Source organism: Humulus lupulus, chromosome X (genome assembly GCF_963169125.1).
Source record: "Humulus lupulus chromosome X, drHumLupu1.1, whole genome shotgun sequence".
NCBI classification, from domain to species: domain Eukaryota; kingdom Viridiplantae; phylum Streptophyta; class Magnoliopsida; order Rosales; family Cannabaceae; genus Humulus; species Humulus lupulus.
Window position 1 is genome coordinate 2,473,361 of NC_084802.1, and position 18,278 is coordinate 2,491,638.

Sequence of the window (18,278 nt, forward strand, 5' to 3'; positions counted from 1 at the left end):
TGTAATAGATGGCAAGTCAATCACAAGCAATAAGCATAAATTGAAAACATCTTAAAAACCCTAAACTAAATTTAGTTCATATTTATATTATTCAAATCCATAAAACTAATAACCAACATTGAAATAAAGATGAAAGAAAAAAAGAAAATAAAAACTCTAAAGCAATCTAATGTTTTCCAATGAGCTTCCAGCCGTCTTCCCTTTAAGTTCAAACTCTGAAAAACTTCGTTTTTATGATGAAAATTGCATTAAAATTTGAAACCCTTCGTTTTTCCATGTGAAGTGACCAAAATATCATTCATTAATAATTTGTAGAATTTCCTCATCAGCCACTCTCGCTAGTTGCTCCGAAATATCATTTTTTCCAAAATTTCGACCTTTTGTCGATTTTTCACCTCTTTTCATTTCAAAGCATCCCAAGTCCTTCAAAACCTAAAATCAAACCAAGACAAGCATAAAATAAAACAAAATAACCCTAATTAACTTAACACTACCTAAGAACATCTCCAATGGAATGCCAAAAAGTTAGTGCAATGCTATATTTAGCACATCTTACAAAAAGTATAACTCTAACGGTGTTCCAAAAAGTGTGCTAAATTTGGCACATGCTAAATGTTGTGCCAAATTTGGCACAAAATATAGCATGAGCCAAAGTTTGCACATCAATAAATACTACTTTTTTATTTATCATATTGCCACTAATTATTATAATTGAATAGTGATAATTAATGACCAACTATATATCATTTTTTATGTATTTTTTTAATGACAAATTTGCTGGAGTACATAATTTGGATAATAAAAAACAATACAAAAATTAATTTTTGTAAGTACTCAATAAATATTAAATGAATTATTGACTTTTTAATGTTAATTTGTATCTTGTGCATTGTAGTACAATTATAAATATTAAGTCAAATATAACATTAACTCATTTTTTGTGCTAAATTTAACACAAAATTTACAAAGACATACTAAAATGAATCTAAAAGTCATTTATCATTTGTCAATGGTGAACAATTAGAAATGCCAATTTTGAATTACTTTTTGTACTCGAATCACAATGCATATTAAGTAAAAAAATTATTTTATGCTAATATTATACATATATATACATATAAAATTGAAAAAATTTCATTAATAAAAAATCTGAGTGGGTCAAAGACTAATAGTCTCATTTAATATATATATATATTTATAGTATATAAAATCTTTAATACATTTATGTAATAAATTATGATAATTTTTTTTTATAATTTTTAATTTTATTTGGGATAAATATTTAGCATTTTAAACTATAACATTATGCAATTCATTAACTTTTTTAAAGATACTCCACGCCAATTCTCCGTCCCGTTGATATCTTTTGAACAACCAAACTTTTAAAACCAACCCATAACTTGATGGACCCAAAACGGGTATGTTTTAAATATATAAATCGCAAGCGCACGAATCGTTCAAATAGAATAGTGATCGTGTAAGCAAGGATGTCGAACCCAAAGGAGTTGTCTAAAATCGAAAAGAGAAAACTATTTTAAATCAAAATTAATAAATTCTAACCTAGTTCCAAAGATTAATGAGATTTTTGTATAATAAAAATAAAATAAAAGATAATAATAAAGAAATTAAAGACAATATATAAACATAAATTAAAAGTAGAAATCAAGATAGTAAAATAAAGATTATTAAGGATTAGAATCCACAAAATATAAGTCCAATAATATTTATAAGTACATTGATTCCCAAGTTTTAGTGATAGTTAAAATAAATCAAACTATCATTTTCTAAATAAATTTATAATTTTAAGCACAAATTATTTCTAAAAAGATAGGATTTTTCTTCACTTTTCAAAATTATAATTTCAAAGCATTTAGTGTAAATCAATCTAATGAAATAACAAATAAATCAATGAACATTATTTATAAGGCAAAACATAATATTTTTGTTCTAAGCATGGATGTGTACAATTTAATGACACATCTTACACAAAGAATATTATGTATTTGCACTAATGAAGAACAAAGTTTAAATATGTGCTAACAATCCAAAATACATGATATTTAAGATGAAAGAAGATATTTGAAGAAGAAAATTCCATAAACTTTATTGCACAAAATGGGAAATCAACATACAAAATAAATACTATCTAGTTACATAATGTTTCATCATCACCTTAATAATCTTAAAAAGATTAGAAACACATAACTAGAATAGCAAATACAAACTAAAAATTACAAACATAAATAGGAAAATTTGGAGGAGAAACCCCCAAAATTTCCTCTAAAAATACATAGAAAATAACAAAAAAGAAGAAGAAGAAGAAGAGAATAGAGAGGTTTTGAAATGTGTAGAATTTGGTATATTAACCTCCCCTCAAAATGGACACTCCAAATCCCTTATTTATAGCCAAAAATGATGATTAAAATAATCAATTTAAATTGATTAAATTAATTTAATTAATTATAATATGGCAAATAGGGATAAATTATAGGGTGTAATAATGATGTTTTGGGGTAAAATGTGTAGAAAGTGGGGTAAAAAGTGACATTTTTGAAAGTGGGGTAAAATGTGTAGAAAGTAGGGTAAAAAGTGACATTTTTGACAAATGGGACAATGGTACATTTTGCTTTTGATGTTGGGCTCAATAAGTGTGAAAAAGAAAGTAAAGGTGGCTGTAGGCAGTGTGAATTCGGCTGGGCAGAGTTGGTTCTTGGCGCATTGAATCAGGCGGCTGGGTGGTTTCATTGGTTTGGCCGAATGCTGAACTGTGAGGCAAATGGCTGAATGGGTGAGATGCTGAGGGATTGGGCCTAGAAGTTGATGGGCTGGTGAGGAGGGCCTGCTGGACCTTGCACGTGCTGGGAGGTTAGACTAAAATGAGGTTGAAGTTGTGTTGAAGGAGAGAAGGTTGCATGGGCGCGTGGCAGCTTCTGGCGATGACACTTGGCGGCTAGGCAAGGAGAAGAAAGGCAAATGTTGATGATTTGGGCCTGCTTTTGTCTCAAGAAAAATGACAATTTCTCTTCTCTTTTTCAAATTTACTTGTTTTCTTTTATCTTCATTTCAAAGTGCCAAAATACAACTTTAATTCCTACAACATAACAATAAATTAAATCATAATCAAATATTTTCATTCATAAAATATATCATATTAATTAAATGAAAATAATAATCAAAACTTAATTTATTTTGACATTTAAAATCAATAAAATTACATTTTTCACCTCTAATCACTTAATTTATATTTAACATTTAAATTCAATAATACAACTTTTTTTTTTACCCCAAACTAAACAACAATAATTTAAATAATTAGCTACAATATTTTACAACAAAATAACTATAAAAACACACAAAAGTCTATAAAATTAAAATAAGCCTAATAAGTTACAAATTACTTAAAAACTTAATAAATCAATTAAAAACTCAAGAATTAAGCAACAATTAGCACATAAAAAGTGGTAAAATAACTCTATTTTGTAGAGTTATCAAACAACCAAACTTTTAAAACCAACCCATAACATGCATTAAGCAATTTACAAATGAGTTCAGCCTGAGGACAAGGACCGGAAAGATACTCCATGCCAATTCTCCGCCCCGTTGATACCTTTTGAACAACCAAACTTTTAAAACCAACCCATAACATGCATTAAGCAATTTACAAATGAGTTCAGCCCGAGGACAAGGACGAGAAAGATACTCCACGCCAATTCTCCGCCTCGTTGATATCTTTTGAACAACCAAACTTTTAAAACCAACCCATAACATGCATTAAGCAATTTACAAATGAGTTCAGCTTGAGGACAAGGACCGGAAAGATACTCCACCCCAATTTTCCGCCCCGTGGATATCCTTTTGAACAACCAAACTTTTAAAACCAACCCATAACATGCATTAAGCAATTTACAAATGAGTTCAGCCCGAGGACAAGGACGGGAAAGATACTCCACGCCAATTCTCCGCCCCGTTGATATCCTTTTTAACAACCAAACTTTTAAAACCAACCCATAACATGCATTAAGCAATTTACAAACAGAGTTACATATTTATTACATATGTACATATATATACGTGTGTGTGTGATTGTAATTGGTTTCTATGTATAAGTTTATTCTTTCAGCATATTAACACACAATGACACAAAGCAAACCTAGTGGTAGTATGACAAATTGTTCATGGTCTCAACAAGTTGGTCCTCACTTTGAACACTCCGAACCCAGGCGGCATTAATGCGCACCCGCTCAATGCCTTGCTTCAAGGTTCTAGCCATGCCAGGCTTGGTGCGGCTTGCAAAGAAATCCTCTATTTCCTCGGCATCTTCTATTGAAGAAAACTGTTGAGAAGTACCATTGAAATTGGAAATGAGAAGAAAGTGTTGGTTTATAACTAATGACTAGAACACACTCAGACAAAAAGTAGGTTAGACATGTGAATTATTCTCATAAGATTTGAGGCTCGAGTCCTTTCGAACAAGATTTCGCTTTCCAAACATTATAAGAAGATATAGAGAAAGAGAACAAACCAGTGATACAATCGCACTGATGAAGCTGGTTATTAAATAAGTAGAACCCCAGGTATTTGAGATGTGCTCCCAGTTATCCTACATTCAAATCATTAACAAATGAGTTTTAGAAAAAAGCATGGCTAATTGGCTATGGGATACTTGTTATGGTGTTAGGTACCACAGGTGAGTCTCACATCATTAAATTTTTTTATATGGGCTCCATCTTTGTATTAGATGTGTTGTCCAACGCAATAGGTGCACATAAGTTCGGTTCTTAACTTATCACTCACAATTCTTCTCATTTTTTGAGTGTGGCGTTTAATATCTTTCTTATACCTTTGGTTCTTATCTCTTTATAGATAACAGGTCAAGGTTCTGTGTTATTTTAGAATCTGATTTTAAAACGATCCAAGGCATCCTTGTTCTAAATTGGGGTTCAAATCATTTAGAATCACATCATTTGGTATCATTAGTGTTTAGATTAGAAAAATACCTAACTTTTTCTTAAGATTTTATATTAACATGGTATATAGTAAGGAAAGGTGATTATGTTTTACCTTCAACCACTTCCAAGCTGTTTCACGCCCTTCCATACTAACATTAAGTACCAATACAACATCTTGAGTACAAACCTAAACAAAATATGTAATCACGTTAAGTATATGAAATGTCAAATTGTATAACCACACCCTTGAATGTATATTTTTTATAACAACCGACTCATTAATATATATATTGACTCTAGATTAATTACCTCAGAAGTCAGCGAAAAGTCAAGAGCTTCCAAAACTATGCTGGGATCCGGACAAGATGTCAGTGAACCTACAAGACCAAATAGCAACAATCGCCACTTAGTAAAGAGATATAGATAATCAATGTTTAAGCATGAACAATAAAATTGATCTCAGTCAAGTTCTGGATTATACTTAAAACCCGGGTTTTCTCCTGGCTTAGATCACTTTCTCTGTAGATTCTCAAAAGGGATTCATAACCCGATCTGTTCGCTGCGCTAGTTCTCTGCATTACAGCTACATATGCAGCCTGCAAAGTGCAAACCATAATCAAGAATGAACAACTATAGTGTTATGTAGATATGCTTTAAGTTACATTAGAGACAACCTTTCTCGAATCAGGAGGAAGAAGTGGCGTGTTTCTGTCATTTAAGAATTCATTGAAACGCCTACTTGCTTCTAGGAGAGTTTGATCATCTCCAAATACAGCCAAGACAGTCAAAATTTCTCCTCTCAACATTGCATCTAAATGGCTCTCTCCATCTTTAGGTTGCCAACCAAGAGTCCTATTACAATTTGAACAAAATGAGAGAAAAATAAAAATTTCATCTTCTTGATGTTCGGGGCAAGCGCCAAACTCACCCTTCCAACTCAACTTTTCTGTGATCTTCTCTCCCTTGTCAGGCCACACCTCTAAAAATGATTGCTATGTTTATGTTATGTTTGATCAGGCTAAATCTTTGGTGTTGATTGGTTGTGAATGATAATAAGAATAGAATGAAATTTAATACAAGTAAAAAAATTATTGTGCATTGGAATAATATTTCCTCCTAATTTTGAGAAGATTAGCTATGTTACCAAAATGGTTCCAATGCTTTAAATTATAAGCAAACAAAAGAATGTAATGAAAATGGATTCATTTCTCCCAACCAAACATGACCATACATAGAGTTAATACAGGCATAGTGCTAGAATTAAGATTATCTCACCACATAAGTAAACTAAACAAAACATGAAAATGCATGAAAGAAATACTTATAGCAATACATCTTGTGTGAAAGAACTTACTGCGCAGCATTTCGGAATAGATTAATGAAAAAATCTTTAATGGTGTCCAGCAGCTCGGGTACGGCAGAAGCTACAATTCTTTCAACTTTATAACTTACCTGTACAAAGTGGAGGTAATCAGAATTAGCACACTAAGCTTATTAAACTGAGCTTAAAAAATGATTTAGAGCAGAACATTACAGTAATCAAGTTAGACAGCACAGTATAATCAAGTTCCTCCGAGTAAGATTTCATCAAGGTAAGTAAAGAGCTGAGAGATTGTTGGCTAGCCATACATAGAGCAAACGCATCATCCAAAAGCCCTGTGAAACAATACCAGATTTAAGCCACTTAGTTTCAGAACCAACAACATAAGCCAAATTGAAGTGAGAAAAAACATGAACAATACCCAATCTATCTGGTGCAGTTAAGTACTTGTTCTCTATTGCATATCTCAGTCTATCTGCGAGACCCTCGTCGTATTTCACCCTGTAGAAACCAGTCTGATTGACATTAAGTTTTATCCATCCAGTTGCAGCCTCTGCAAGCCCAAATTTGTTCGTGTCGAGAGCTACAGACTTTGATTCTAGTAGGAAATTTATTTGGTTGTCATATGAGCCGCAGCATAATGTAATTGGGACAATCCACTGGTCCTCCCCATGTGAACCACCATACAAGAATCGTGTCTACCATTTATAACATACAAAGTAAGATCTCTGTAAGTTCCCAAACAGCTAAATAGATTATAGAAACTAGATGACTATTGAACATGCACTAGAGCTAGAATAATCAGAGACAAAAAACCTGTTGAATCTCCAATTTCTGATCTTTGATTATGATGGAGACAACTGGGTATCCTGTTTGCTTCGTCCAAGAACTCATTAGCCTGTTCACAGGCTCACCGGATCCTTCCTCAAGGGCAGCCCATAGATCTTCTGTCTTTGCATTTGAGAAAGCGTGCCTTTCAATATACAAAGCAAGTGACCTCTGGTCACAACAAAAACAATTACAATGAGTATTTCTTACAAGTAATTTTCAGAGAAATCATTATTAACCGTGACTATCCTTCTTAATATAAATTTCATAAGAGACATTTGAACTCATTTTTGCCAGATGAGTTTCCAAGTGTTGTCTCAGCTTTGTACATTAAAGTGAAATAGTTCATCGAACATTTTATTTCCATACATAACATAGTCTAAAGCTAAGAAGAACCTTATGAAAGAAAAGTACAAACCAAGTAACCAACCTGAAAACATTCAGCACCGATATAACTTTGGAGCATTCGAATAACAGAAGCACCTTTCTTATAACTGATTGCATCAAAAATTTCATGAATTTGAGACACAAGCTGAACTTCCACCTGAAAAATAATAACAATAAAAAAAAATTCATTGAACAGGGATTGTAGTTGAAGCACGCATATGTTATAGTATCTGTTCACAGTACATACAAACTTACCTCGATGGGGTGAGATCCTTCAAGCCCATCCAGTCTGAGACCCTTAATAGATTCATCAAGAAATTGAGTCCATACCTTCCACTCCGGGAACAAGCTATCATTTGCTAAATAGCTTACCTAAATGACACCATAAAAGTTATTTGTCTGAAAGTCCATAAATATTTCTAAGACACCCCCCAAAAAAGTGGGAATGTACCCATGTTGCAAATCCCTCATTTAGCCATAAATCTGTCCACCATTCCATCGTTACAAGATTGCCAAACCACTGATGCGCGAGTTCATGAGCTACCGTAATTGCAACCTTTTCAGCAGCCAAACCAATTGATTAAGCATTTGGTGAAGTGTGATTGATGACATGATTAATGGAGCCATTATTTACTGATACCAAAAGCATTAGTATTCAGAAAATTCACATTACCCCTTGCTTGTTTGCAGCTGCTGAATGCTGATCATCATAAAGCAAAGCTATATCACCATACGTAACCAAACCATAATTCTCCATAGCCGCAAAACCAAAGTCAGGGATGGCGACCATATCCAATTTGGGCAAAGGATATGGCACGACAAAGTATCTGAAGAACATGTCACCGTTAATACAAATCTTAAAATGAAAAAAAAAACAGATTCACCTACTTGCATATAAATATAGGGGAATTCTCCCATAGGGGTTTCACTTTAAGCCGTACTGATAGGACTTTCAGTGTTTACAATCCGTGAACAGTTTTCGGCTCGACTTTTTTTTTATGACCGTGTATATTGTAGCTATTTAGAGCATCTGCAAATTTTCAGAAAATTTCGAATAGTTTACAGTACCGAAAACTAGGTTCAAACATGTTATGCGCGTGGAAAATAACATGTTTGAACCTAGTTTTCGGTACTGTAAACTATTCGAAATTTTCTGAAAATTTGCAGGAGGCTCTAAATAGCCACAATATACACGGTCATAAAAAAAAAAGTCGCGCCGAAAACTGTTCACGGATCGAAAAACACTGAAAGTCCTATCAGTAGGGCTTAAAGTGAAACCCCTATAGAAGAATTGTCCTATAAATATATATAATTATAGTTCAAACCATGATCAACTCTAACACTTAATTTGAGAACTAGGGGATAAAAATGATCAACTTTATTAACTTTGAATGTTCAACATACTCTTTGTATAATTCAAGGGTCTTAACAGCAACATGCAATGCAAATTTTCCTTGGTTTGCCTTACCAACTTGACCATATACTCGAACTTTGATCCCTGTGATAAAAAATGACATATAATTAGCGCAACTAAGAACAAGAATTGCATCCTAAAACCAGAAATGGACACAATGATAATTTTACCATCAGATGTATGGTCTTCCACAAAATCGAACAAACCAACAACAATTGCCACCAAAGATGTAGACATTATTGGTGATTCTTGATATGAGACTGTTTTGAGATGTCCATCAACTTTTTCTTCAATGACTGGCATGTTGGAAAGGGCTACTAATTCAGATGGCACACCCAATGTAATTTTGAATGTAGCCTGTAAAACAAGGTGTCATTACAAGAAAAGCGAGAGCAAGCTATGAATTAGTAGCCGTTAGAGAAAAAGTGAGGTCAAGCTATGAGCATTATTTAGACCATTGATTATGTTAGCCGAAGTATGGAAAGCGAAATTTCCCATTCCTGAATCCAGATTCATTTGAAACAAAAGAGCGTTTTGACTGCATGCATGGCGAAACTTGAGCAAAATGCAGAGCACTAATAGAAAGCATGTTAAGTCTTAAATCAACCAAGATAGAAAAAGTGATATGGAGAGAGAAGGGGTCAAAAGACCTTGCAAGCGGGCTCATCCCAACAAGGAAAGCATCTCCTAGCATCAGCTGGTTGAAATTGTGTAACAGCCATATTCTTCTTCTCACCATTATGCTCGTAAGTACTTCATAGAAAAATTAATAGTCAAACAAAAGTATACATCTGCATTAAAAATTAATCAATCTAACAAATCAACCATCACCTAGCTATGATCAATAGAACATATCCAATCCAATCTTCTTACCTTCTATAAAACCCCTTCATTTTATCATTCAAAATCCCTTCAAACCCAATAGCCAAAACTCCAACTCCGATAGGAAGCGTCTCTGCGAACTCAACAACCAAAATCTCATCTGCCTCAAAAATTTCAACACTTGAAGGCTGGAAGACCTGTCTCAAGAAATTTATTCATTCACTCACTGGGAAATCCCAACACCACACAGCATCGCCAAATGTAATAAAGGATCTAGTAACACCTCAATCTCTAAGCATATTTAAATTCCATTCACACTGGGAAATCCCAACACCACACAGCATTTATTTTATACTGTATACCAATACATGTTCGAGTACATGTTTGAGTTAAGCTTTTGGAGAAGTTAGGAGGATGTTTGGCCTTTAACTAAAAAAATGTTTTTTTTTTTTAAAAGCTAAAAACTGTTTTATGAAAATAAGTTGGGAGGTGTTTGGCGTTATTTTCATAAAACAATTTTTAAAAACAAAGTTACAAAAAACAAAAAATTTTGAGAACAGTTCTTCTATCTTTTTTTTTCTCACATCATTTTTTTTAATTATTATTATCTAACATCATTTATTGTCACATCATTTTCTCTCTCATTAGTTTCTCTCTTCATTTTCTCTCTCATTATTTTATCTCTCATCACTTTCTCTCTAACTATTTTCTCTCTTATCACTTTCTATCTTTTCATTTTCTCTTTCATAATTTTCTAACACCTTGTTTTCTCTTGTATCACTTATTATGTCATCATTTTCACTCTCATCACATATATTATCATTTTCTCTCAATTCATTTTCTCTTTTATCACTTTCTCTCTACTTACTTCTCTCTCTTCATTTTCTTTCTCATCACATACTCTAATTTTTTCTTAGATCAATTTCTATTTCTTCAAATTTTCAGTACTTACTTTCTCACTTCTTATTTTTAATTATTTTTTTCAAATTATTTTATCTCATTATTTATTACAAATTTTTGAAATAATTTTTTTTTATGTAAATATATTTGTTAATTTGTTATTTAAGATTTAAAAAAAATAAAACTAAAAAATTGTTTTTAAAAAACATTAATCAAACAATTTGAAAACTAAAAAAGACGGTTTTCCTGAAAACAAAACACTGAAAACAATACAGGCCCTAGAATGAGAGTGTTTGGCACCTTAACTAAAAAACTGTTTTTTGTTTTTAAAAGCTAAAAACTGATTTTTGAAAACAAGTAGGGGTATTTGGCATTGTTTTCAGAAAACAATTTTTGAAAACTAAGTTACAAAAAACAAAAAATTTTGATAACAACAAAAAGTTGTTTTCAAATTTTTTTTCCTAACTTTACTTCTTATTTTTCATTATTTTTTCTTTCAAATTATTTTATCTCATTATTTATTACAAATTTTTAAAATATTTTTCTCTTTGTAAATATATTTTCTAATTTTTTATTTAAGATTTAAAAAAAAAAAACTAAAAAAATTGTTTTTAAAATACATTAACCAAACAAGTCTTATTTTTTTAAAACTACAAAAACAGTTTTCTGTTCTCAGAACAAAATTTTGAAAACAAAAAAAACAGAAAACAATGTATTTTCAAAAGATTTTTTTAGAAATTATTTTCTAAATTAGAGTAATTTTATTATTCCTAATTTTTTATTTATTTATATCCAAATATTATAAAAATAACTTTTCATTCAAAAAATAATATTTTACAATAGTTTTCCAAATTGAAAAAATAAATAAGTAAAAGCAGAATTTTTTTGCCAATCAGAACAGAATTTGTAATTATCTTAACATAACAAAATTCACATCATTTCCTTCGTTTCGAAGAGAAAAACGTCATATATATATATATATATATAAACTGATCACACTCCATCTGATCGTTGAATATCAGTAGAAAAATATCATTCCACGAAATCCACAATCAACAGTCCTAATTCATTTCTCCACTGAACCCGAAACAAACGATAGCTCAAGAAGTGGCGGTACCTTGGAGGATTTCGGTTCGGTGAAGGAGACGGAGCCAGAATGAACGGTAAGGTCAGCGGAATTGAGAACGATGAATCGAGTATCGGCGACGATGTCGACGTGGATGGAAACGGAGCCGGAGAATTGGCAGGACTGAAGGTCGGGTACGAGTTTGATAACGTATCGTTTGGGGGCGGCGAATTTGGGGAGGCGAGACTGGCCTTTGAACTCAGCCATTTTCGGTTTCTGAGTCAACTCGATCTTTCTCTGTGAAAGAGAAGAGTGAGTGAGAACTGACTATAAATAGTATTCGAATGTACTCGAATGGTTTTCCTTCTTTTCTTTTTCGTTTGATCCTTTTTTCCTCGACTTATTTTGTTACCCTCGAGTTAATTATTTCATAAATAAAACATAAATTTTAAATAACTAATAAGAAAAAACACAAAATTTAAAAAAGATATAAACCCTATTTTTTATTATTTTTGTCTTTTGTTTTTTGTTTTTTTGTTTTTTTTTCACTTTTTCAATCTTATCAACACTACTAAAGCATAAGTAATTCCAACGTAAATTGTATATATGTAGCTACTTTTAAATTTACAATAAATAACATTTTTATTATTTCAATTTTTAACACTAGTAAATTGTTCCTCTAAAATATATTCTTTCAACTATTGATATTATCTTATCGTACTTTTATTATAATTTATATAAAATAATTAATATTTTTATCACCAGAATTTTGATAACTACTTACCATTTAATTATAAAAATTTTAAAAATCTATTTTTTATTATCTCTTAAAAATATTAAAAAAATTCAATAAAATACTAATTTTTTTTTAAATACATTCAAATTTAAAAATATTTTTTAAAATAAAAAGTAAATTGTTACAATTAAAAAAATACATTCGTTTTTTTTATTAATTTTTCTAATTAGCTTCTCAAGTAGATTCACTATTGTCACACTACTAATAGTAAAAAAGTTATTAAAAAAAATAGTCAAAAAGTTTGTACCAATAAATACAATCAAATATAAATATTCAATATAGTATATTATTGTCCTAAGAAAAAATAAAAAATGAGTATACTATTGGCAACATTTTGGTATTATTACTAAAAATATCACTAAATTTGATTTATTGTATTTTTTAAGTGCCGATGTTACTCTTTACTAGTATATATTTCTTTTTTTTGGTAAAAATTAGATTCGGTACCCATTTTAAATGATCCACTTTAATATTTACCAACTATTTTTAACTCTTATTTTAGTACTGAAATTTTCAATTAATGTACCTATTATACCTCTTCAATTACATGTTTTTTTTCTCCTTAAACACGCTACAATTAGAATGCATTTCTAATTTAACTATAATATGACAAATATAATACACATTACAACAATAATTAGAACAATGTGCTCAAATAAGGGTAATTTGGGAAATCTCATGATTATAATGGGTAAATTTCAACTAAATATATTTAGTATATAATTTTAGTTAAATACTCTTAAAAGTGGGTAGTTCTCTTCCCTTAAAAAAATAAAATTGAAAGTAATGTGGCCTCTTGTTAGCTAATTAAAGAGATAGAAAAATTATAAGAAAGATAGGTAGAATATTTTTAGGAATTTAAGAAAAGTTTAGAAAAAATTTACATAACATAAATTAAAATCTCCATTGGTTGATCAAATTCTTTAATATTATTAAAATTTACTTTATTTTTTTAATAATTAAAATTCTATTACTTAATTAAATTATATTTAGTCAAAATTAGATATTCATAAAATTTAATTGAGCTCAATTAAAAAGTACACACAGGTTCATAAATGAATAAGGGACCACTCTTTATTTTTACCAAAATCGAAAATAAAATCATAAATGAATAACTCATAGGTTCAACATCATCCAAACAACTAGTTTAAATTAAATAATTGTTAGTTGTGCTTTTTAAAGTTTGTTACTTATAAATATTTTTAAAAAATAATTTTTATGAATTACTAATATCATTATTATCGAACACAATCTAACTTTTATGTTTTGGCTATTAACCAGAGTCTCGTGACTATTTAAAAAAGAATGTTTAAAGATAGATAAGATAAATAGAACTTTGAGACTGTGAGACATACATGGCAATTGAGGATTGATTTCCATATTGGAATAATATGGAGATTGTGGATTTGATTCTTATTATTTTCATAGTTGGAGAAGGTGATGAACAGATATATAGGGCAGACCTATCCTGTGTGTTTGGAGGAATTTGAAGTGGGAACGAGCTATGCACATATGCTACAATGCTTACATTTGTTTCATGTTGACTGTATTGTTAATTGGCTTCATCGAAATCTTTCTTGCCCAATTTGTCGAACTCAATTATTTCATTTAAGTTGGTTTTAACCAGTTATAAATTTAATATATTATATGTTATTGAAGCAATTACTGTTTGAAAATGTGTCTCAAAATAATTCTTCATGTAGACAATAACTTTCTACTTAAATAATATTGTACATTTTAATAATCATGTTATTTATTATCCAATTAATTTTTTGAATATTATATCATTTCTAAAAAATATAAAATATAACATGCATTGCACGTATTTTATACTTAGTCGGGGCCGATCCTGAATAAAAGTGGGCCTGAGACGGTTTTAATAAATTTGAAAAAAATGGGCTCTTTTGTATATGTAATTTTTTTTTCAGCTTTCAGCTTTTTTTTTTTTTTTTTTTTTTTAACACACTTAAGAATTTACATGATATTTTTGGGTCCTAAGCAGGGTGAGCACTAGTCACGGGCCTAGCCCGTCATGATATTTAAATGATTCTTTACTTGTAAATCATTATAAACTGTACTCACCAAAGCGGTTTTTCCCAGCCCTCCCATTCCGACCACAGCAGCCACTTGTAGTTCAGAGGTATCATTCACAAGAAAACTCAAAAGATCTTGCTTCTCTGATTCAACGCCCACTAGTTGAGCTTCTTCCAGCAACCGCGCATCGCTTCTAAGCTCAGAAAAGTAGCAAGGTTTAGTTCCAGAACTCGACCCGATCTGTGGAATACTCAGTCTGTAGCCATATCTCTGGTGCCCCTCAGAAATATCAGTAACTCTGAGCTTGATACTCTGCAATTGGGAGGCAATTCGATGGCGAGCTTTCAAGTTCTTGATTCCGCGAGCCAACTTCCATAAGTAACCATAGAATCCATGTCGCCTGGGATGCTCAAATCTATACAAGAAATCATCGATGATGTCTTCTGCGTCGTAAGCGACCTCTCTAACTTGCTTAACCCACACTTTGATTTCTTCATCCTTATATTCCATGGCCTCAGCAGATCGCAAGAAGGCCCTCGTACGATCCAACTCATTTTTCACGAAAACAACTTCATTTCGAAATCCGCTCAAGAGTTTCGCCTCACCTTCCAACAAGGACGAAAGCTTGTCCAGAAGAAAACTCACCACACTCTCTGCCATGGTTTGTTTGTTTCGATCAAAAGTACTGAAGAAGTAGAAAATTAGTAAAACTTTAAGAAAAATATTGGAAAGCAGATTTTTTTTTGTTGTTGTTGAAATTTTTGTAAGAATTTCAAATGCATTACGGTAGAGATGATGAAAGAGAAATAAATTAGGTGAGAGAGATGGAAGAAGAAGAAGAAGATGAACTCAGAGTTTAGAGTAAAGTTGACTTTTACGGTACATATATAATGAAAGAGAAATAGAAAGAGTTCGGTCAACGCTAAAAGTCAAACAAATGCAACAACAAAAAAAAGTCCATACCACGTGGGTCTTAGATCATACTCGGAGCCCCGACCGGGGTCTTTAAATATTTTTAAAAACAATTTAAAAATTAAAAGATAAAGAACAAGTTTCAAATAATTATTTTCCAAAAAAAAATTAATTTAAAAAGAAAATTTTATTTTATATGGCTGATAACTTCGGGAAACTTTTTAATATACTAAGATAAGTTTCTATATAAAATATATAATAATTTCAATTTTTAAATAAAAATACTCATAATAATCATTTTCTCTCTTAATCTGAACTCTCTCTCTCTAACATTTTTAATTCTCTCACTCTCTCTAACATTCTAATATTGTAGATATCGAAATCGATGGTGTTTTGATGCAAAATCGATGGTATTTCGATGATGTTTCGATGCAATTATGAAAACTTGATTTTTGTCCCACACAATGTTTTTCGATGCAATTTCGATGCTCTGTACTGAAATTTGACAAAAACTTTAGAGATTCATATTTTTTCACTTAAAAGTCGGTTTCAGATGATTTTTTTTAATTTTGATATTTTTTTTAAATCTACAAAATTAGAATGTTAGAGAGAGTGAGAGAATGAGAGATGTTAAATAGAAAAAGTTTGGATTGAAAGGAAAAAAAAAAATATTTGAATTCTAGGAATATTTTTGTCTAAAAAATAAACTCTTTTTGTGGACGATAATGTAAGTCGCCAAAACTGACCCAGAAGAGCAGTAATTTTATATATGACCAGAAAATCGAAGTTATCAACTATATTATATATGACAATATAATTCATAATATTTTATCACTAAACTGAAACTACTTATATGTCTTTTGTTTTCTCAAAAATCATATATAAAACTGTTAAGTATATATTCTTCGAAAAACAAATATAATTAAGACGAGAAATTAGTAATTATAATTAAGAAAGTATATATGCTTTTTCCTTCAGTCTAATTCTTTCATTACCCACATCTCATTCTAATAAAAGTTTGATATTTTGAACTTTGATTTGATATATAATGTATGCATAAGATTAAATAATCTCATATATCACACTACGCCAGTGATATGAGTAGATTTTTCACAAATAAAATAAAGAAAGAATGGAAAAAGATAATCATACAACGAAAAGAAAGAAAAGTCATTCTATACTTTTCATAGGAAAAGGATTTATATATTTTTTTTTTGATATTGTGTTTTTCTCATTATTTGTTTGAATATAGTTTTTAAGCAGAATAATTTTATTTTTGTTCTGAATTGTTAGTTTGGTAAATTATTTGTGATTTTAGTTGAAAAAACATTAACTAAAATCGGGTTAAGGATTCTATTTTAACCATTTTACAAAATATAGAGTCCAAAAGGTAATTTATTAAAACACAAAGTCCAAATAAGTAATGGAAAAAACACAGGTCCAAAAAAGTATAAACCCATAAAAAAATTATGTTTAGAAATCACTTTTATGTGGACGACAATTGTCAGCCACCAACGTTGACCCCGAGAAGAGTATTGATTTCACTACTAAAAAAAATTATGTTAGATATAAAAAGTTTATTAGGTCCAACAAATTCCACAGGTAAAATCCCAAATATTATGCCATGTATCTATTCGACGTAATAAGTAATATAATATGACTTGTTACATCTTAACTTGAATAATAATGAAGATAGTTTTCGACATTGATCTAAAACCCATACACAATCAATACCAAAACTAACAAATGCGATTTCCCAGTTGGAACAAAGTAATGTAGATGTAATTTCCTCCAAACCAGTTTCGTAGCGGTGCTTGGTTGGCGGTGGGTCGAGATTAGATGTCGTCTACATACACCTTTATGTTACATTTGATTTGGTTGACGAACATTTTATTTACAAGTCGTTGATTAGTCCGACTTGCATTTTTAGTCCAAAGTGTTGGGAAGTGTACTTAAACAATTGTAGTTGACAATGATTTTAATGAAATGAATGAATGAATTGAATTATTGTGTATATGTAGCTTATGTACTATATTATTGTTAATAATATTAAGTAAATATTAGAAAATTTATAAGTTCATCTATGTGTTCTCAATCTCATTGAAGTGATATAATCGCATGGTCCATGCTTCACAATATGGTTATATCTAAAATATGCGTTCATAAATGACATTAGCTTGTGTCACAAGGTGGCATCAACTAGTTGATCTATTCGAGGTAAAGAAAAAGCAGTCCTTCAAGCATGCTTTATTTAGGTATGTATATTCAATGCATGTCCACCATTTCCTATTTGGTTTTTGAACCAACATTGGGTTCACAACCCAGATCGGATAACAAGAGCTTTCTTACAAATTTGTCTGCGAGTAGTTTGTTGACCTTTTCTTTTAATGTCTCTTGTCTATCGTCATCTAGCAATCTTCTCTTTTGTTGCTTTCTAGGAATGTCAAGATCACCATGAAGGGCATGACTTATTAGTTTAAGGCTTATTCTTACTGTTATCCCAAAAAATTGGAGATCAATGACGTGGCAATAAATGTGACAAGTGGCAGTGCATGGTCAGTAAAAGACAGATTAATAGTCAATAAATACATTGACTCCTCAGGGTTGTGATAAAGTGACCCGGTAGACTGGTGAAGAGTTTGGACTGCTTGAAAGATGTCATAACCAAGCTAAGTGCATCCTAGGAGATCCCAAGAGTGTGGTCCTAAGAGAGCTAAGGAGAGTGCATCCTAGGATAGCTAAGGAGAGTGCATCCTAGGAGAACTAAGGAGAGTGTATCATAGGAGATCCCAAGGATGTGGTCTGAGGAGAGCCCAAGAGACTTTGGTCCTAGGAGAACCAATAGAGTG

The 18,278-nt window shown here is 31.0% G+C and overlaps 1 protein-coding gene across 1 annotated transcript; it reads right to left on the reverse strand.

The window, feature by feature from the left end:
• Positions 1–3,992: 3,992 nt before the first annotated feature.
• On the reverse strand, positions 3,993–12,057 carry LOC133803290 (aminopeptidase M1-like). Its single transcript, XM_062241279.1, has 19 exons — positions 11,739–12,057; positions 9,773–9,918; positions 9,550–9,652; positions 9,070–9,256; positions 8,890–8,983; positions 8,159–8,312; positions 7,937–8,041; positions 7,741–7,857; positions 7,529–7,642; positions 7,087–7,269; positions 6,692–6,968; positions 6,484–6,605; positions 6,304–6,401; positions 5,624–5,801; positions 5,431–5,545; positions 5,259–5,326; positions 5,062–5,136; positions 4,523–4,600; positions 3,993–4,333 (listed from the first exon to the last, which is right to left on the reverse strand). Exons 1-19 carry the CDS (start codon positions 11,952–11,954, stop codon positions 4,151–4,153), a joined length of 2,613 nt encoding a protein of 870 aa, XP_062097263.1. The 5' UTR covers positions 11,955–12,057; the 3' UTR covers positions 3,993–4,150.
• Positions 12,058–18,278: the final 6,221 nt, after the last annotated feature.

Excerpts from the sequence above, each read along its gene's own strand:
- LOC133803290 (XM_062241279.1), bottom strand. The coding sequence starts at position 11,954 with ATGGCTGAGTTCAAAGGCCAGTCTCGCCTCCCCAAATTCGCCGCCCCC. Across the intron at positions 6,402-6,483 it reads TGCTGTCTAACTTGATTACT|GTAAGTTATAAAGTTGAAAG; the intron begins GTAATGTTCTGC and ends CACTTTGTACAG. Across the intron at positions 5,327-5,430 it reads GGAGAAAACCCGGGTTTTAA|GTTCACTGACATCTTGTCCG; the intron begins GTATAATCCAGA and ends TTGGTCTTGTAG.